General features: G+C 61.4%; 2 protein-coding genes across 2 annotated transcripts; one reads left to right on the top strand and one right to left on the bottom strand.

The window, feature by feature from the left end:
* Window position 1: 1 nt before the first annotated feature.
* Window positions 2–4,210, top strand: DCST1 (DC-STAMP domain containing 1). The gene is made up of 14 exons (XM_036397723.1): window positions 2–56; window positions 185–313; window positions 395–534; window positions 626–797; window positions 928–1,071; window positions 1,171–1,292; window positions 1,371–1,525; window positions 1,750–1,849; window positions 1,943–2,038; window positions 2,113–2,239; window positions 2,355–2,471; window positions 2,567–2,709; window positions 3,769–3,882; window positions 3,965–4,210. The coding sequence occupies exons 1-14, from the start codon at window positions 2–4 to the stop codon at window positions 4,208–4,210; spliced, it is 1,860 nt and encodes a 619-aa protein (XP_036253616.1).
* Window positions 4,211–8,110: 3,900 nt separating this feature from the next.
* On the bottom strand, window positions 8,111–19,253 carry PEAR1 (platelet endothelial aggregation receptor 1). The gene is made up of 21 exons (XM_036398015.1): window positions 19,162–19,253; window positions 18,969–19,073; window positions 18,051–18,151; window positions 17,859–17,951; window positions 16,769–17,015; window positions 16,573–16,687; window positions 16,361–16,497; window positions 15,669–15,881; window positions 14,404–14,578; window positions 13,728–13,848; window positions 12,708–12,871; window positions 12,517–12,619; window positions 11,744–11,890; window positions 11,535–11,663; window positions 11,059–11,187; window positions 10,444–10,659; window positions 10,242–10,354; window positions 10,047–10,158; window positions 9,836–9,895; window positions 8,863–9,051; window positions 8,111–8,373 (listed from the first exon to the last, which is right to left on the bottom strand). The coding sequence occupies exons 1-21, from the start codon at window positions 19,251–19,253 to the stop codon at window positions 8,222–8,224; spliced, it is 2,913 nt and encodes a 970-aa protein (XP_036253908.1). The 3' UTR covers window positions 8,111–8,221.
* Between the last annotated feature and the right edge of the window lie 435 nt (window positions 19,254–19,688).

The following is a 19,688-nucleotide window of genomic DNA, read 5'->3' as shown; positions in this document are numbered from 1 at the left end:
CATGCCTCTGGACATGTCAGAGAAGCTGAAGGTGAAGCTTACCTGGTGGCTGATAGGTGAGGATGGGGCAGGGAGGGGACTGAGGGCATGGGGACCATCAGAAGCCCCATCTGAGAACCATCAGAACCCCCACAGAAGGGGGTTCTCTGTGGGACCATGGGCTCAGCTCTCTGCTCTGCCACAGGGGTGACTGCCCTGGGCTGGGCCACGTCCCCCCATTTCCGCTGTGCCAACCTGCTCATGGTGCCCAAGTTCCTGGGCAAGGAGGGTCGGCTCTACGTTCTCTCCTTTGTCTTCGCTGCCATCTACAATGGTAGGGTCCTCCCCATCTCCCTGTGTCCCCCAGTGGGCTCCTGGGAGCTGGTGGGCTCTGAGCCACCCCTGCTGCCACCAGGACCTGGGGCCAACCTCTGGTACAACCTGATGGAGACGAAGCGCTCGATGGAGTGCGTGGTGGAGCTACAGGTCAACCACACGGGACTCCTCTGGCACGCATCTACAGCCCCCCTGCGCCAAGTCATGGAGGAGCTGGTGGTGAGGAGGGCTCTGGGCAGGGGTGCTGGGGGGCTGGGGGAGCAGGACCAAGCCTCTCTCTGCCTGTGTCTGTGTGTGTGTGCCCTGGTAGAAGAGTGCGGAGACGCTCAACGCCGAGACACACAACGTCTCCGAAGCCTTCATGGAGCTGAACGAGCAAGTGGCCAACGAGGACGGCTATGACCTGAAGCAACGCCCAGAGATGGGCAAAGAGTCCAGCACCCAGCAGCTCTACGAGACAAAGACCAAACTTCGCTGTGAAAGTGAGCAGGGATGGCAGGGACTGGCGGCACATGGGGAGGGGGCTGCCCCAAATCCCACTGCTGTCCCCACAGGGTTGGGGGCTGGGGCAGTGGGCTGCACAGGCAGCTGAGGGCTCCTCCTGTCCCCCAGCTGTGATCCAGACGGGCCTGATGCGCTGTACAAGCCACTTCCAGAAAATGTACAAGAAATGCATGAAACGAGTGAAGTTGCCCCTCTTCAACCACCTCGTCTGCCTGCCCATGCAGTTTGGGTTCCTCTGCCACACGGTCAAACGTAGGTGACCCTGACCCCGTGCTCCCTTGGAGGGGCAGATCCAGTTCTGCCCCCTGGCATGCAGCCACAGCCACCACTGTCCCTGTGCCACCTGTGCAGTCATGAGGCACTGGTGTAAGGAGAGGATCCCCGTGGATGGGAACTTTGGGCACATGTACGACCGGGTGAATGGCTCCGTCAACAGCCTCAGCCAGGAGTTCAGCGCCAGCATTGCCTACCAGGTGGGTGCCTGGGCACCCTGTGGGTGGCTGTCCCCTGCGCCCATGGCCCTGCCCTGCCCCATGACCCTTCTGCCACAGGAGGAACACCACGAGATGCTGGTGGGCACCGAGGTAGCGGCGCAGATGCGGGAGGACGTGACCTCGCAGCTGCGGCAGGAAGGCGCCCGCCTGGGCCTGGCCGTCTCCTTCTTCCGCCTGCTGCTGTCTTTCACCTTCCTCTTCGTCTTCTTCTCGTGAGCCTTGGGATGGTCAGGGGCACAGGGGCTGGGGGTGACACCCCTGGGATGGTCACAGCTGGCACAGGGGCTGGGGGTGACACCCCTGTGCCAGCCGTGGGGCGCAGAGGGGTGGGGGCCTTCTTTGGCAGCAGGTCTAGGGGGTGACATGAAGACAAGGGAGGGGTCCTGGGGGCTGCACCGAGTGCCTCCTTCACCCCAAACCTATCCTCTCTCTCCAGGGCTTTCCACTACACCTATCAGTACTGTCACAAGATTGGCTTTGACAACTGCTACATCACCACCTATTTCAGCCAAATCGATGCCCGGCGTAGAGAGCAGGTTGGGCAGTGGGAAAGGGGTGCAGGGCAGCCCCATCACCCCCAGTGGGGTGTCCCAGAGGCTGCACTGAGACACCCCCTGACCCTCACCCAGAACAAACAGACGTTGCTGCCCCTGCTCAAGGAGGAGATCTCGTCTTTCATCTTCCCGTGCAAGGCGGCTGTGCAGCGGCCTGAGCGGCAGCACATGGTGAGGGGCTGGGGGTAATCAAGGGGGTCAGAGCTGGGGACAGCAGGCTGTGACAGCTCCCCTGCTCCCTGCAGGTGATGGAGCTGATCAGGTGCATCCCACTCCTGCTCTTCCTCCTCTTTGTCTGTGGCCTGGACCACTTCATCTTCACCATTCTCAGTGTCATCCAGAATCATTCCTTCATCGAGTATTCCTACCAAGGTGAGCTCACAACCCTGGAGGGCCGGCCCGTGGTCCCACCATGCCCCTCAGCAATGCAGGGACCCCCTCAATCCTCCCAGCCCCTCCTCATCCTCCCTATCCTCCCATCCCACAGCCAGACACCACTTGTCAGTGAACGTGATGGGCACATCCCTGATGGCACAGCTGCTGCGGGGCACCATTGGGGCCCTCAATACCTCCTTTGAATCCGAAATGGAGACCTCCAACCTCGGTAAGTCCCTGCCAGGGATGGAAAACCCCCTCCAGCCAGCCCCACAACTGGCCAGGGGCTGCCAGAGGGGGCTCACAGCGGTGCCCTGTCCCCAGTCTGCCTGCCACGGCCCACGGGGATGACGAGGCAGCAGTACCTGAACACCTGCCTGCCCCTGGGCTTGCTGGCCCTGCTCTGCCTGGCCCAGGTGTACCCGTTCCGCCTGCGCCGCGCCATCGCCGCCTTCTACTTCCCCAAGGTGAGCAGTCCAAGGGCTGGCACAGCCTGGGGGTGGCTCTGGGAGGGGTTTTGCTGACCCTCATGGTCTTTGCTGGTGGACCAGCCGCACTTTTGAGCACCAAAATATTGATATTACCAATATTGTGGATGGTATGTGCCTGGGCTTGTCTGGCCCCTGCGTCTGAACCAAATAGCGGCAACTGTGGTGTTTCACCCTAGAGACTTTTGGCCAGCTGGATGTGTGGTGTTTCACCCCAGAGACACTTTTGGCCAGCTGGATCACCCCAGAGACACTTTTGGCCAGCTGGATGTGTGGTGTTTCACCCTAGAGACACTTTTGGCCAGCTGGATCACCCCAGAGACACTTTTGGCCAGCTGGATGTGTGGTGTTTCACCCTAGAGACACTTTTAGCCAGCTGGATCACCCCAGAGGCACTTTTGGCCAGCTGGGTGCTGCAGCTGGGCACGTGGAGACAAGTCCAGGCCTGCAGGAGCTCTGGTGATGGTGGCATGGAGCCTCTTCCTGTGGAGGGGTTGCTCCTTGGGTTTACCTCTGGTGGAGAAGCTTTGAGGCGGTGGTGAAGGAAAGGAGTTGGTTCTGCTGGAGGGTTTGGATCAGAGCTTTATTCTGGCCCTCAGGCCTCTGAATGCAGCACCAGCTCCAACAGGACTCCCTGAGCCCGTGGCTGCTGCTCCTTTTAACCACGGGGAGAGGGGCAGGGAAGGGGTAGGGAGGCACCAACCAGGTACAGGAGGGGAGGTCTCAAGGGACAAAGGACATCTGGATGGCCCAATGCCCCCAGGGGTAGAGGGCATCCTTTGAATCTGCCAATCACTCGATGCCTTCTGGAATGCCAGGATTGACAGACAGTGCTGGGCAGGGGTCAGGGTGGGGAAAGGAGGGATGCTTGACACACCTGGGAGGAAATCTTCAGGGGAGGAACCCGGGGTTCTGAGGTAAACCCTGAAATCACACCGCAACACCGCTTCCTCAAGGTGAGCAGCCCGAGGGCTGGGCACAGCCTGGGGGTGGCTCTGGGGTGGGTTTTGCTGACCCTCAGGGTCTCTGCTGGCACAGAGGGAGAAGGCTCGGGTGCTGTTCCTGTACAACAAACTGCTGCGGCAGAGGAAGAATTTCCTGCACCTGCAGCGCGGGCGCGTAGCCCGGCAAGCCCGGCAGCCGCCCGAGCTGGTGAGTGGGGACAGGGACACGGGGCTGCCAGGTGGGGTTGCCACTGTTCCCCTGACCCCACACGGGCCTGTCCTCGCTGCAGGGCACGGTGCTGCTGCGGTGGTGCCGCCGGCGCTGGCCCTGGCTGCGCCGCTGCTTGCGCCAGAAATGCACCTTGTGTGGGACCCCCGAGACCCCCCAGCACCAGCCCTGCCCCGACTGCTTTGCCCTGTACTGCGAGTCCTGCTGGAGGGTGATGGGCGCCACCTGCCTCGCCTGTGGGCCTGCAGACCCTGACCTTGCCCAGGAGAGCAGCGAGGATGAGGAGGAGCAGGGATATGCAGGATGAAGGTACTTGGGAATAAATGTTTCAGCCCCCTGTGTATGGTGTGAAGTGGGGTCTGGTGTCTGCCAGGGGCATGCTGAAGGTGGGCTCTCTGCTGCACTGGATGATGGAGGTGGGGGGTTTGAGGTGGGGAGGATGGGGGTCCTGCCCCCAACAGCACCACTGAGGTCTCTGCCATGCGGCACACATGGAGCTGCCCCTGCCCTACCTGGCACTTCCTTCCCAGGGCTGGGGGCATGGCAGAAACAGAGATGGGGGCATTGAGGGGCTGTGGGGACAGGGACAGCTTTGAGTTCTGGGGCTGTGTATGGAGCTGTTGAAGTCCCCTGAGATCTTCTCCTTGCACCACCAGCTCTTGGCTGCAGGGATGGATGGGGATGGTGGCAGCAGAGCTGGAATCCCCAGGCATTGCTGTGCCCCCTGAGGGTCAGGGGATGGGTCCCACACACCACCCTTGGCAGGGGAACCTGGACTGCATGGGCAGGCAGATCAGGTGGCTGAGGAGGGGCAGGGGCAATTTTTTCATGCAGGTGGCAAATCCAGGTGCTGGAAATGGTCTCTCAGTCGTAGCTGGGGGGCAGAAGCTCTCAGCTGCCTGTGCAGCCCCAGCCCCACTGGCCCAGGTCCTGCCCAGGGTGCCCTGTGGGGCTGGCACTGGGGCTGGGGCAGCCCCTCCCATGTGCTGGCAGTCCCTGCCCACCCCACTCCCATCCAGGGGAAAAGGGAGGAGGTTGTTTTCCATCTCTGTGCAGTAATGAGAGGGATGATAATGGTTATCCAGAGGCCTTTGCAAATAGAACAGTAGTTATTGGCAACAAGTGAAGTGAGTGGGATTTGGCACTGAGTGAAACAAGCAAATAAGGGAAAGGGAAGGGAAAGGGAAGGGAAGGGAAGGGAAGGGAAGGGAAGGGAAGGGAAGGGAAGGGAAGGGAAGGGAAGGGAAGGGAAGGGAAGGAAAGGAAAGGAAAGGAAAGGAAAGGAAAGGAAAGGAAAGGAAAGGAAAGGAAAGGAAAGGAAAGGAAAGGAAAGGAAAGGAAAGGAAAGGAAAGGAAAGGAAAGGAAAGGAAAGGAAAGGAAAGGAAAGGAAAGGAAAGGGAGAGAGAAAGAAAGAAAGAAAGAAAGAAAGAAAGAAAGAAAGAAAGAAAGAAAGAAAGAAAGAAAGAAAGAAAGAAAGAAAGAAAGAAAGAAAGAAAGAAAGAAAGAAAGAAAGAAAGAAAGAAAGAAAGAAAAGAAAGAGAGAGAAAGAAAAGAAAAGAAAAAAGAAAAGAAAAGAAAAGAAAAAAAAGAAAAGAAAAGAAAAGAAAAGAAAAGAAAAGAAAAGAAAAGAAAAGAAAAGAAAAGAAAAGAAAAGAAAAGAAAAGAAAAGAAAAAGAAAAGAACGCTCTGCCCGCCCTTGGGTCCCGCGGTGTGCTCACTCCCTCCTGGCTGTGCTTCGCTGCTGGGATCACCCCTTTTCCCCTCGAACTGAGTCTTTTAAAGTCCCTGAGCTGCGGCCGGGCAGATCTGAGCTTTCACCACCACACCCATGGGCTGTCCCTTTCCCTCGGGCAGAGATGCAGACCCGGCCCCAGCGCATCCCCTCCTGCCCTTCCCAGTGCCGAATGTTTGAGGCACCCACATTTCATCTCCCAGTCCCTCTGTGTTGTGTCCAGCCAGGCTGCCCAGCCCTGCTCTCTGCACAGAGCAGTAAATAAATCAAATACCTCGCCCTGTGTGTGGCTCGGCCTCTCGCACGCTGGGTGAAAGAACCTGCTCCGGGACAACACCACCCCCCCGTGGCTCCCAGCCTTTCAATTCCTTCCCGGGAATTCTTCCAGCTCGGTGATTGCTGCGCCGTGAACAGAAGGAAGAGATGAGATAGACGAGAGCGAATGAGGAATTCTACAATGAATAACAGCAACGCAGATCCTTACAAATATAAATCCCACTGACAACATCACTCCTGTTTGCATCAGCCATTTCCCCACCCTGGGAGCCCCAGAGGCCACACCAGGACAATCCTTTTTCCTTTCCTTTCCTTTCCTTTCCTTTCCTTTCCTTTCCTTTCCTTTCCTTTCCTTTCCTTTCCTTTCCTTTCCTTTCCTTTCCTTTCCTTTCCTTTCCTTTCCTTTCCTTTCCTTTCCTTTCCTTTCCTTTCCTTTCCTTTCCTTTCCTTTCCTTTCCTTTCCTTTCCTTTCCTTTCCTTTCCTTTCCTTTCCTTTCCTTTCCTTTCCTTTCCTTTCCTTTCCTTTCCTTTCCTTTCCTTTCCTTTCCTTTCCTTTCCTTTCCTTTCCTTTCCTTTCCTTTCCTTTCCTTTCCTTTCCTTTCCTTTCCTTTCCTTTCCTTTCCTTTCCTTTCCTTTCCTTTCCTTTCCTTTCCTTTCCTTTCCTTTCCTTTCCTCCCCTTTCCCCTTTCCCCTTTCCCCTTTCCCCTTTCCCCTTTCCCCTTTCCCCTTTCCCCTTTCCCCTTTCCCCTTTCCCCTTTCTCCTTTCCTCTTTCTCCTTTCCCCTTTTCCCTTTCCTTTTGTTGTTTGCAAGTTTCACTCATGGTTTAGGACTCCATTCATTACCAGAACAACCCCAAGGTTTGCTCAGCATTTTTGTTCACCTTGGCTTAGGCTCCTTCCATGGAAGCAGCAGCATTGTGGACAGACACAGCATTCCCCACTGGTGAATTTAATATTCACATATCCCTTGTTCCTTTAATCAGTGTTTCTGACTCTGGTGCATTCTGCAGTGTCATCTTCACAGCCTGCTGAACCACGGGTTTCATTCTCCAGGAGCACATCGAGTCCTGCTGCTCACAGCTTGTACTTGCCAAGCTGAATTTCCCCGAGCCTTTGGTGTCTCATTATTGCACTTCTGGCAGAGAAACCTGCTTCAAACCCCAGGGCCAAGTCATTCCCAAGGCAGAGTCACAGAATCACGGAATCATGGGATGGTTTGGGCTGGAAGGGACCTTAAAGCTCATCTCATCCCTCTCCTGCCATGGCAGGGACATCTTCTGCTATCCCAGCTTGCTCCAAGCCCTGTCCAACCTGACCCTTGGGCACTTCCAGGAATCCAGGGGCAGCCACAGCTGCTCTGGGAAACGTGTGGCAACCTTCACCACCCTCACAGGGAAGAATTCCCAACCTAACCTAACCCTGCTCTCTCAGCTTGAAGCCTTTCCTCCCTGTCCTGTCACTCCAGTTCCCAATGAACGCCGCTCACCCTGTTGGGTGTGGGACAATGCAGGTCCCTGCTCCCGCTGCTGCTCCATGGCAGGCCCAGCTGGGCTGTGCAGGGATTGTTCTCCTTCCCAGGATGTGGGACAAGCTTTGCTGAGCTTTCTGGGACCCCTGTTCCCTCCCAAGGTGCCCAGAACTTTCCATGGCATCACACAGACCCCTTCTCCATCCCACAGTGGGATCTGATGGAGTTTCCAGAGAGCAGCGTGGACCCTGCTCCCTCCCAGGGGCACTGTGGCCTCTGCTGGGCTTTGCCCACATCCACACAAGCCCCTGCTCTATTCTGAGTCAGCTGCAGACCTCCCCACGCTCTGCCCAGCCCACAGGAGCACCAGCTCCCCCCAAAAGGCTCAGTGGGCTCCATCAGCAGAGCTCTGGGGGCTCTGTCAGCTTTTCTGCAGGCCAGATGGCCCCTTTATCCTCCTGGAGCACTTCAGGGCTTCTCCCTTGCCTGGGTGTCATGCAGGGCCACAGGTGAGCCCACTCTGACTCCTGGCACTGCCACACTTTGAGTAGGACCCAAAAGCTTTGGAGTTCCCACCTCCTGCACACCCTGGAGGGAGCTGGGGGGGAACCCAGAGCGAGCCTGGGGACCCCCCCAGTCTCCCCCTTCCTCCCAGCACGGTGCCAGAGCTGCACGGTTCCCTGGCACAGACAGTGCCCACCACGCTGAACATCAAACACCAAACCCCAAATCCACACCGAACACCCTTTATTCAGCACCCACTGGGAAGCAACAACAGTCCCAGGGTACTCCAGTGCCCACAGGGACCCTGTCCCCTCTGGGGTGGTCCCTCTGGGGTCCCTCAGCGATCCTTCCTGCGCAGGGGTGGGGACGGGGGGTAGTGGCGGGCGGGGGGCACGTCGTAGTGGCTGGGGATGTGGCTGTTCTTGGGGGAGTCGTAGTGGCTGGGGGGGTCTCTGCTGGGGGGGCCTTCAGGCCCTTCAGGACAACTCTCTGTTGGGACAAGAGAAGGCTGAAAGGGGACACGTTCCCCCCAGGGTGATGAAGGTCATTGATGTCCCCCTGGGCACAGGAGCAGTGCTCGTCCTGGGTGTGGGGAACAAGAGTTCAGGACACACCAGACCCCTGGCCAGGGCTGGGGAAAGCACCCACGTGTCTGGGGGGAACCTGGTGCTGTAGGGAAAGTGGACAGCCCCCAAACCCCCATTCTCCCACAGGAACCTCAAACTCTCCCCAGGGTCGCCCAGATCCCCAAATTTCCCCCCAAAGATGCCCCCAAAGGATGCCCAGACCCTGAAACTGCCCTCAGAGCCAACCAGACCCCCAACCCATCCCTGAGGATGACCCCGAGCTGCTGTCACCAGGGTCATGTGCCCCCCAGGGCTGTCACCAAGGCTGTTCCCTTCCTGGGGCTCTGCACTCCCCATCACTGGGGCTGTGACCCCACCAGGGCCACCAGGGCCAGGGGATGCCCAGCCGTACCCTGCTGTGGTGGCTCCTCAGGGAGCCCGATCTCGGCGTAGGACATCTCCCTCTGCACAGGGGATTTCATCTCCATGTAGCTGCCCTCGTGGGCCTTGGCAGCGGCAGGGGGCAGCTCCTTGATGGTGGCGTAGGGGTTCTCGCTGGCCAGGGAGCTGGCGCTGGCCCTCAGCCCCTCCCAGGGGTGCTCTGGGGGACAAGGAGTTGGGGATCCCCCCCATGGCAGGGAGCACAGGGGAGAGGGAGAAGATATGTCTCAGGCAAGTCCCAGCCCCATCCCTTTCCTAGCCCATCCCTGTCCCATCCCCATCCCCACCCTAATCCAGTCCAGTTCCAGCCCATCCCCATCCCATCCCATCCCATCCCTGCCTCTTCCCCATCCCATCCCTGCCTCTTCCCCAGCCCATCCCTGCCTCTTCCCCAGCCCATCCCTGCCTCTTCCCTATCCCATCCCTGCCTCTTCCCCATCCCATCCCTGCCTCTTCCCTATCCCATCCCTGCCTCTTCCCCAGCCCAAGCCATCCCTGTCCCTTCCACATCCCAGCAAATTCTGTCACTTCCCCATCCCATCCCATCCCATCCCATCCCATCCCATCCCATCCCATCCCATCCCATCCCATCCCATGGATCCCATCCCATCCTATGGATCCCATCCCATCCCATCCCATCCCATTGATGCCATTCCATCCTATGGATCCCATCCCATCCTATGGATCCCATCCCATCCCATCCCATCCCATTGATGCCATTCCATCCCATGGATCCCATCCTATCCTATGGATCCCATCCCATCCCATCCCATCCCATCCCATGTATCCCATCCCACCCCATCCCATTGATCCCATCCCATCCCATCCCTTCCCATCCCATCCCATCCTATGGATCCCATCCCATCCAATCCCAATCCCATCCCCAACCCTTTTCCCAACCCTTTTCCCATCCCGTCTCTTCCCTTTCTCCATCCCACTCCCACCTTTGCTGTCACCCTTCCTCAGGCCATGGCTGTAGGTGTAGCTCCTGTCCAGCTGCCTCCCTGTTAATAGGGCAGATTTGGGGTCCCCTCTGCCTCATCTTCCCCCCAGCATGAAGGTTACCCCATCCAGCCCCTTCCCAGGGGATCCTGAGCAGGGGGAGGACTCAGGTGCCCACCCCACTCTGCATCTGCCCCTCCACCTCCTCCTTACCCCTGGTGCCCAGGGCTGATGCCCCGAGGTGTTTCCAGTCAGGAGGCAACGTGGCATTGCCCTCGGGGCTGTAGGGTCTCTCCATGCCAGGGAAGAGCTGGGTGCCAGGCACCTGGAGCCCAAAAAGGGGACGGATTGGCCTCAAAGGAGGTGGCAGTGGTGCCCCATGCCGTGCTGTGCCACAGCCTGCCATACCTTGAGGGAGCTGCTGGCTCTGTCCTGGGCACCGGGGGCTGGCAGCGGGCACTGGGACAGCGTGTGGTAGCTGGGGTTGGAGTAGTAGTGGGCATGGTGGCTGGGGGGCACATCTGGAGGGACACGAGCGGTGCCTGAGGTGACAGCCTGCTGCCAGAGAGCCACCAGGGCTGGGGCCACACGCCCAGCACGCTGCGCTGACCTGGCACCATGTAGTCAGAGGTGTCCGTCTGTCCTGCTCGGTAAGCCACGGCCAGGTGCCGCCGCTCCTTGCCCTTGTGCCAGCGGTGGTAGCACAGGGCTGTGACCACCACGGCCACCAGCAGCACCACCAGGGCCACCAGGCTCAGCACCATGCCCAGGGGGCTGGGGGCTGCAGGGGGGGCTGGCTCGATGGTGTAGGGCACGTCAGGATCCCCTGGGGGAAGGAGAGGGTGTCAGTCCTGAGGGTGGGGGAGGGATGGGAAAAGGGTTGGGGATGGGATTGGGATGGGATTGGATCAATGGGATGGGATGGGATGGGATGGGATGGGATGGGATTGGGATGGGATTGGATGGGATGGGATGGGATGGGATGGGATGGGATGGAGGATGGGATGGGATGGGATGGGATGGGATGGGATGGGATGGGATGGGATGGGATGGGATTGGATCAATGGGATGGGATAGGATCATTGGGATGGGATCAATGGGATGGGATGGGATAAATGGCACGGGATGGGATGGGATGGGATGGCCCCAATAGCCCCATACTGGGACCAGTCAGCCACAAGGTGGTCCAATAACCCCTGGGGACCCCTGCCCTGTCCCCACTCACCAGCCTGACAGCGGGGCCCAGTCGTGCCTGGGGCGCAGGGACACGTCCCGTTGGAGGGGTCACAGGTGGCGTTGTGGGGACAGTGGCAGAGCTGCTCACACTGGAGCCCAAAGGTCCCGGGGGCGCAGGCTGGGGACACAGGGGTTCTACACAGCTCATACTGGGACCACTGGGTGGAACAACAGCCCCATACTGGGACCAGTGAGCCAGAAGGTGGAACAATAGCCCCATACTGGGACCAGTGAGCCACAGGGTGGTCCAATAACCCCATACTGAGACCACAAGGTGGAACAATAGCTCCATACTGGGACCACAAGGTGGAACAATAGCTCCATACTGGGACCAGTCAGCCACAAGGTGGCCAGGGCCATGGAAGTCCACATGGACCTCTATGGCTCTGAACTGCCCAGGCCAGAAGGGCACAGGAGTCACCCAGGGCAGCTCTCTCTCTTGCTCCCCCCTGCCCCCCCACTCACGCTGGGCACAGCGGGGCCCACGCCAGCCCGGGCTGCAGAGGCAGGAGCCGTTGGTGGGGTGGCACCAGGAGCCGTTGGCACAGGAGCAGCTCAGCGAGCAGCGCTTGCCGTAGCGGCCGGCGGGACAGGCTGGGGACAGAGGAACGGGCTTGGCCTTGATCCCAAAGGATCAGGAGCAGCACCCTGGAGTCTGTGGGGTGCTCACTCACGGCGCTGGCAGCTGGGCCCGCGGAACCCCGGGGTGCAGGTGCAGGATCCATCCTGGGGGGAGCAGGAGGCTCCGTTGCGGCAGGAACAGGACATGAGGCAGCCCCGGCCCCAGGAGCCCTGGGGACAGCCCTGCTTGCACTGCTGCCCTGCGGGGAGGAGAGAGGGGAAATCAGGGCTGAGGTGGTCCAATAACCCCATACTGGGACCAGCCAGCCACAAGGTGATCCAACAGCCCCATACTGGGACCAGTCTGGGGGAGAAGGAGTCTGGGGGCGAGGAGGAGGGTCTCCCCATGGCAGAGAGCACAGGGGAGAAGGAGCAGATATGTCTCAGGCAAGTCCCAGCCCCATCCCTTTCCTACTCCATCCCTGTCCCTTCCCCATCCCCACCCTAATCCAGTCCTGATCCAGCCCATCCCCATCCCATCCCTGCCTCTTCCCCAGCCCAAGCCATCCCTGTCCCTTCCACATCCCAGCAAATTCTGCCGCTTCCCCATCCCATCAATCCTTGTCCCTTCCAAATCCAAGGTGGTCCAACAGCCCCATACTGGGACCAGCCAGCCACAAGGTGGTCCAGTGACCCCATACTGGGACCACAGGGTAGTCCAATAACCCCATACTGGGACCAGTCAGCCCCCAGGTGGTCCAATAGCCCCATACTGAGACCAGTCAGCCACAATATGATCCAATAGCCCCATACTGGGACCATAAGGTGATCCAATAGCCCCATACTGGGACCACAGGGTGTTCCACAGCCCTGGTGTCCCCTTTACCTGTCCAGCCAGGCAGGCAGTGGCACTCTCCTGTCACGGGGTCACAGTCGTCAGCGTGGGCACAGACGCAGCGCTGCCCACAGCCCACCCCAAACGTCCCATTCTGGAGCACAGGGACAGGCTGGCACTGAGCAGGGGCTGGTGGCACCAAGCCCAGTGCCAGCAGCAGCAGCACAGCCAGCAGCACTCACCGGGCAGGGCTGCAGGCACTGAGGGCCCTGCCAGCCCGGGGGGCAGTGGCAGGTCCCACTCTGGGGGTCACAGGATGCCCCATGGGCACAGTCACAGCTCCGGTTGCAGCCGGGACCCCAGGTGCCAGCAGGACAGGGCAGTGAGCAGTCAGGTCCGTGCCAGCCTGTGGGGTGGGATGAGGGGACACTGGGGTGGGTGTGGGGATGGGGACAGGGACCCCCCAGTGTCAGGAGCCAGGACACCCCTCTGGATGTCCTGAGCAGCCCAGACCCCTGCCAGGGGGCTCAGGGAGCCTGGCACAGAGCCCACAATGCCTGTGTGGGTTTGATTATGACCCCTGGAGCAAGTCACCAACCTTAGATGAAGATCTGCAAGCCACAACAGTTTAAGTAGAATAATAGTGAAGTTATCACTATTATATTATTATTATTGGGGTGGAAAAGTAGATTTGAGGGTTTTTGGTATGGGGGTTCAGGGGGCAAGATGGAGGGATCTGGGCATGTCCAGCCTTTCTCCTTCTTCTTCTTGGCCTCCATCTTCTGCTGTGATGGTGGCACTTTTGGATGGTTTAGAGTAGAAGCTCAGTGTCTAACACAGGTGATAGGTATTGGGAAGTAATTGTAAATATTGTACAGGTAGTTTTTAGTATAAAGACATAACCCTGCCCTGGGGCAGGCAGAGTGCCTGGAACTGCCCTGCTGGATGGACCTTGGCAGGGCAAGAGAGAATTTTTTTATAGATAAGATACAATAAACAACCTTGAGAGCGAGAAATGAAGAGCCCTGACTCCCTCTTCAACCACCGGGCTGGGAAAAGAGACTTTGGAACTTTTCTTGGGGTCACTGTGAGCAGCAGAGACCCCCACACCCCAGGACGCAGGTGCTGCTGCTGGAGGGGGGGCAGATGTCCCCGTTCTGGCAGGGCCAGGGGGTGGCACGGGACATCCCCTCAGGGCAGGGGGTGAGCAGGACCCTGCCTGGGCTGGCAGAGGAGGGGAGGGCACAGAGGGGGGGTCCCACCTTCCTTGCAGAAGCAGGAGCCGTCGAGCGGGGAGCAGGCGAGGCTGTGCTGGCAGGAGCAGCGCCCCGAGCAGTTCACCCCAAAGGTGTTGGGGGGACACAGGGAGGAGCAGTGCTCGTCCTGGGTGTGGGGAACAGGAGTTCAGGACACACCAGACCCCTGGCCAGGGCTGGGGAAAGCACCCACGTGTCTGGGGGGAACCTGGTGCTGCAGGGAAAGTGCACAGCCCCCAAACCCCCATTCTCCCACGGGAACCTCAAATTCTCCCCAGGATTGCTCAGATCCCCAAATTGCCCCATAAAGGTGCCCCCAAAGGATGTCCAGACCCTGAAACTGCCCTCAGAGATAACCAGACCCCCAACCCATCCCTGAGGATGTCCAGACTCACATATTACCCCTAAGGATGCCCAGACCCCAAATTTCCCCTAAGGATGCCCAGACCCCAAACTTCCCCCAGAGATGCCCAGACGCCCCTGATTTCCCCTAAGGATGTCCAGACTCCCCTATTTCCCCCAGGAATGCCCAGCCTCCCATATTTGCCCCAGGGATGCCCAGACCCCGTGCTTGCCCACCCCCTCCAAACCATCCAGACCCCCCCATTGCCCCCCAAAACTCTCCGGAGCCCCCGTGACCCCTCCAGCAGCACCCAGCCTGCCCTCTCCCCCTGCCCCTCACCGTGTAGCCCGGGGGGCAGCGGCAGTGCCCGGTGGTGCCATCACAGACGCCCCCGTGCAGGCAGAGGCAGCTCTGCAGGCAGCCAGCCCCGAAGGAGCCCGCGGGGCAGCTCTCGTTGCAGTAGAGCCCAGCCCAGCCCGGCAGGCAAAGGCACTCCCCGAGCATCGGGTGGCAGCTGGGGGGGCACGCTCAGAACACCAGGGCTCCCAGTACGGGGCACTGGTGCTGCTGGGGAGGGGCTTTGCAAAGGGGGGAGCACAAAACTCCTGCCCCAGGTGGGGATTGAAGAGCTCCTGGGGGAATCGTGGGGCGAGGAAGGAGGGGAGGATGAGGGTGGTGGGAGAGGGGAGGATGGTGGGAGGAGCTGGGATGCAGGTGCTGGGGTGGGACTGGGGTGTTGGGGTAGGATTGGGGTGCCAGGGTGGGATGGGGATGCCAGGATGGGGTGGGGTGCCAGGATGGGATAAGGATATTGGGGTAGGATGGGGATGTTGGAGTGGGATGGAATGACAGGGTGGGATGGGGATGCTGGGGTGGGATTGGGGTGCTGGGGTGGGATTGGGATGCCAGGATGGGATAAGGATATTGGGGTGGGCTGGGGATGCCAGGGTGAGTTGTGGGTGCCAGGATGTGATGGGAACGCCAGGGTGGGCTGGGGCTGTTGGGGTAGGATTGGGGTATGGGGGTGGGATTGGGGTGTTGGGGTGGAATTGGGGTGTCCGGGTGGGATGGGGGTGTTGGGGTGGGATTCAGGTGCCAGGATGGGATGGGGATGCTGGGGTGGGATGGGGGTGCCAGGAAGGGATAGGGGTGTTGGGGTGGGTTTGGGGTGCCAGGGTGTGATAGGAACACCAGGGTGGGCTGGGGGTGCCGGGATGGGATGGGATGGGATGGGGGTGTTGGGGTGGGATTGGAGTGCCAGGATGGGCTGGGGGTGTTGGGGTGGGCTGGGGATGCCAGGATGGGATGGGCTGGGGGTGTTGGGATGGGCTGGGGGTGTTGGGGTGGGCTGGGGGTGCCAGGATCGGATGGGATGGGGGTGTTGGGATGGGCTGGGGGTGTTGGGGTGGGCTGGGGATGTTGGGGTGGGCTGGGGGTGTCGGGGTGGGCTGGGGATGCCAGGATCGGATGGGATGGGGGTGTTGGGATGGGCTGGGGGTGTCAGGGTGGGCTGGGGATGCCAGGATCGGATGGGATGGGGGTGTTGGGGTGGGCTGGGGATGCCAGGACCGGATGGGAACGCCGTGCTGCGCTGGGTGCAGTACCTCAGGCTGTGCTGCGGGTGGCAGAGGCAGCGGCTCTCGCAGCGCAGCCCGTAGAGGCCGGGCCGGCAGTGCCGCTCCTCGCAGCGGCTGCCGCGGAACCCGGCCTCGCACAGGCAGCCCCCGTCCACGTGGAAGCACTGCCCACCATTGGCACAGTCACAGCTCTCCCGGCAGTCCTGCCCGTACCGCCCCACCGGGCACCTCTCCTGGCACCTGCAGGGGGGCACAGCTGGTGACACTGCCCCACCAAGAGCTGGGGTGCCCCCCTGGCATCCCCCCAGCCCCGAGCTGAGGCCATCCAGCTCATTGCCTGCCACACTGCCGGAGCTGGCGATGCCTGGCCTGCATGCAGTGGCTTGTGGTGGCCTTGTCCCCGGGTGCCACATCCCCATGTGCCACATCCCCTGTGCCTTGTCCCTGGGTGCCCCCTCCCTGGGCACCTCCACCTCCACCTGCTCCCAGACCATGAAGCCCCCTCCAAAAATGCCCTGTCCCCAAGTGTCCCCTCCCTCCGCCCCCAACCCCTCAGCCTTCCAAGCCCTGTACCCCCATTCCCCCAGCCCCTCGTTCCTCTCCCCACCCCAAAATGTGTCCCCAGCTCCCACAGTCCAGGTGCTGCTCATGCCCCTCCCCTCCATCCCCCATCAGCCCAGACCCCCATCCCCATTTTTCCCCCATTTCCCCCCCCTCACTGCTCTCCGGTGAAGCCGGGGCTGCACTGGCACTGCCCGCCATGGGGGTCACAGTGCCCCCCGTTGTGGCAGCCACACTGGCCCTGGCAGCCGGGCCCAAAGCGCCCGGGGGGGCACGGCACGGAGCAGATCTCCCCCTGCAAAGGAGCAGCGGGGTCAGCAGGGGAAACTGAGGCAGGGAGCACGTTCAGAGAGGGGCACAGCCCACCTACCATCCATCCGTGGGGGCAGACGCAGGTGCTGCTGCTGGAGGGGTGGCAGATGCCCCCGTTCTGGCAGGGACAGGAGGTGGCACAGGACATCCCCTCAGGGCAGGGCACCTCGCAGCTGTGGGGGGTCAGGGGTGAGCAGGACCCTGGCAGGGGCTGGCAGGGGAGGGGAGGGCACAGAGGGAGGGTCCCAACTCACAGGGGACCACTCAGCCCCGGGGGGCAGAGGCAGGCGCCGGTGGAGGCGTTGCAGGGGGCCTGGTGGTGGCAGGGGCAGGGCAGGTGGCAGCTCTGCCCGTAGGTGCCAGGTGGGCACGGCTGGCTGCACAGGGGGCCGGTGAAGCCGGGGGGACAGGAGCAGACCCCGGTCAGGGGGTCACAAGGGGCACCATGGTGGCAGGGACAGCGCTGTCCACAGTCCAGCCCCCAGGAATGCTCATCACACTCTGCATGGGGGAGAGCAGGGATTCTTCCTGTTCCATCCTGTCCCGCCCCATCCCATCCCACCCCACCCCATCCCATCCCATCCCATCTCATCCCATCCCATCCCATCCCATCCCATCCCATCCCATCCCATTGATCCCATCGATCCCATCCCAGTTATTGCCAGCCCTCCATCCATGCCCATTCAGTCCCCATTTTGTCCCCATGCCATACCATGCCATGCCATGCCATCTTCCCCAGCCCATCCTCGTCCTATGTCCATTCCCATCATGTCCCTTTCCTACCTTCATCCACATTCCAACCCCATCCTCATCCCATCTCTACCTCTACCCCATTCCCATCCATCCCTACCCCATTCCCATCCATCCTCTCCCTGCTCCCATCCCCTCTTCCTCCCCATCCAAATCTCCACCCCCATCCCAACTCATCCCATTCTCCACGCCCATCCCATCCCATCCCATCCCATCCCATCCCATCCCATCCTCCACCCCATCCCATCCCATCCCATCCCATCCCATCCCATCCCATCCTCCATCCCTAACCCATCCCACTCTCCATACCCACACCAACCCATCCCATTCTCTTCCCACCCAACACCATTCCCTGCCCATCCCATCTCCATTCCCATTCCATGCACTCCCCATCCCAATCCCATCCCATCCCCATTAACCCTTTGGGTGCCCCAGCATGGCCGCCCAGCCCTCCAGGGAAGCCCCATCTGCCCCTCCTGGCTGGGGGTGCCCACCCCAGCTGTGCCCACTCCAGCTGTGCCCCCCTTCCAGCTGTGCCCACCCCCTACAGCTGTGCCCACCCCAGCTGTGCCCCCCTTCCAGCTGTGCCCTCACCACTGGAGCAGTTGGGGCCGCGCCAGCCCGGCTCGCACTGGCACAGCTCGGGAGCCACGCAGCGCCCGTGGACGCACTCCTGGCTGCAGTGAGCTGGGGGGACACGGCACGGAGCGTCCCTAGGGAGCCCTGGGGACACCCTGCAGGGGGACACAGCCCCAGGGTTCCCCCCCGAGCCCCGGCCCCACTCACGGACGCACGAGTCCCGGCTCTCGTAGTAGCCCTGGCAGCACTGGTAGCGCCGCCGGTAGTCGGTGCGGACGGCCAGGCGGTACTCGGTGCGGTACAGCACCCTGCGCCACCAGGGGACACCGTGAGAGTGCTGTCTGCCAGGCTCTGGGGACAGCCTGAGCTGGGACAGCCCCCCTGGCCTTGGGAACGCCCCCCCTCCAGTCCTCCCTGCCTTTGGGGACACTCTGCACTGGGACAGCCTTCCCAGCTCCTGCCCTTGGGGACAGCCTGCACTGGGACAGCCTTCATGTCCCCCCTGCCCTTGGGGACACTCTGCACTGGGACAGCCCTCCCAGCTCCTGCCCTTGGGGACAGCCTGCACTGGGACAGCCCTCCCAGTCCCCCTGTCCCCTCCAGTCCTCCCAGTCCCCCTGTCCCCCCTGGCCTTGGGCACAGCGCCTCTCCAGTCCTCCCAGGGCCTTGGGGACACGCTGTGTTGGGATAATGCCCCTTCAGCTCCCCATGGCCCCTTGGCACCCTTGGGGACAGACCCTCTGCAGCCCCTCCATGAGCTTGGGGACACCCACATTGGGACAGCCCCCCTGAACTTGGGGCAGCCCCCCTCCAGCCCCTCCCCCAGCCCCCTCCAACCCCCTCTCTGTCCTTGTGTCCCTCCAGCCCCTCACTGTCCTTGGGGACGCCCTGAGGTAGGACAGCCCCTCCACGAGCCTGGGGACACCCTGCAGAGGGACAGTGCCCCTCCATGACCCTGGGGACATCCTGCAGAGGGACAGTCCCCCTCCTGCCCCTCACAGCCCTGGGGACACCCTGCAGAGGGACAGTTCCCCTCCAGCCCCGTCACTGTCCTTGTCCCCCTCCAGCCCCTCACGGCCCTGGGGACACCCTGCGGTCCCCGAGGGGCTCTGGGGGTGCTCCCACCTCTGCTGCGGGCAGGGCAGGGGGAGGCTCAGCCCCCCGGGGCAGGGCTGGCTGGAGGACACCACGTGGGGTTTGGTGTAGGACTCCTTCACTGGCGCCGTGAAGCTGCGGGTGGGGAGAATTCGGGGTGACTGCGGGTCCTGGCAGACCCCACGGCTGTCGCTGTCCCCCTCCCCTGTCCCCTCACTCCTACCTCTCCCAGTAGCTGCAGACGTTGGGGTCTCCGGGCCGGAGGGCAGCCAGGAGCCCGGCGTGCATCGCCAGCACCGCGGCCCGCAGCAGCATCCTGCACGGAGAGAACGGCTTCACCCCGTGCCTCCGCACATTCCCGCTCCCCACCCACCGCCCCCGGGCCCAGCTCCACATCCGACCTCCCTGCAGGGCTGGCTTTGCATTCCTCCATCCCAGAAAACAGCCCCGGCCCCGCTGCTCCCCGAGCGCCGGCCTGTGCCAAGGGGAAACTGAGGCACGGCTGCTCAGCAGCCTGGGTGGCCCCACGCAGCCTCATCCCAGCATCCTGAGACACCCCGGGGCACATCGGGAGCATCCCCCCGACCTGTCCTGGGCACCCCATGCCAAGGGGGCGATGCCCGGGGTGCCAGGGTGGGGCCGGGCACGGCGCCTCCAGCCCTGGCACGGCGCCGCGTGGCCCCACTTCAACTCGCTCTGTGTTTATTCCCAGCTGAGTTTCCTGGATCCAGCAGCTTCTTGCTCAACCCA

Source organism: Molothrus ater, chromosome 29 (genome assembly GCF_012460135.2).
Source record: "Molothrus ater isolate BHLD 08-10-18 breed brown headed cowbird chromosome 29, BPBGC_Mater_1.1, whole genome shotgun sequence".
NCBI classification, from domain to species: domain Eukaryota; kingdom Metazoa; phylum Chordata; class Aves; order Passeriformes; family Icteridae; genus Molothrus; species Molothrus ater.
Note: the sequence above shows the minus strand (reverse complement) of the source record. Positions and strands in the feature narration are given on the sequence as shown.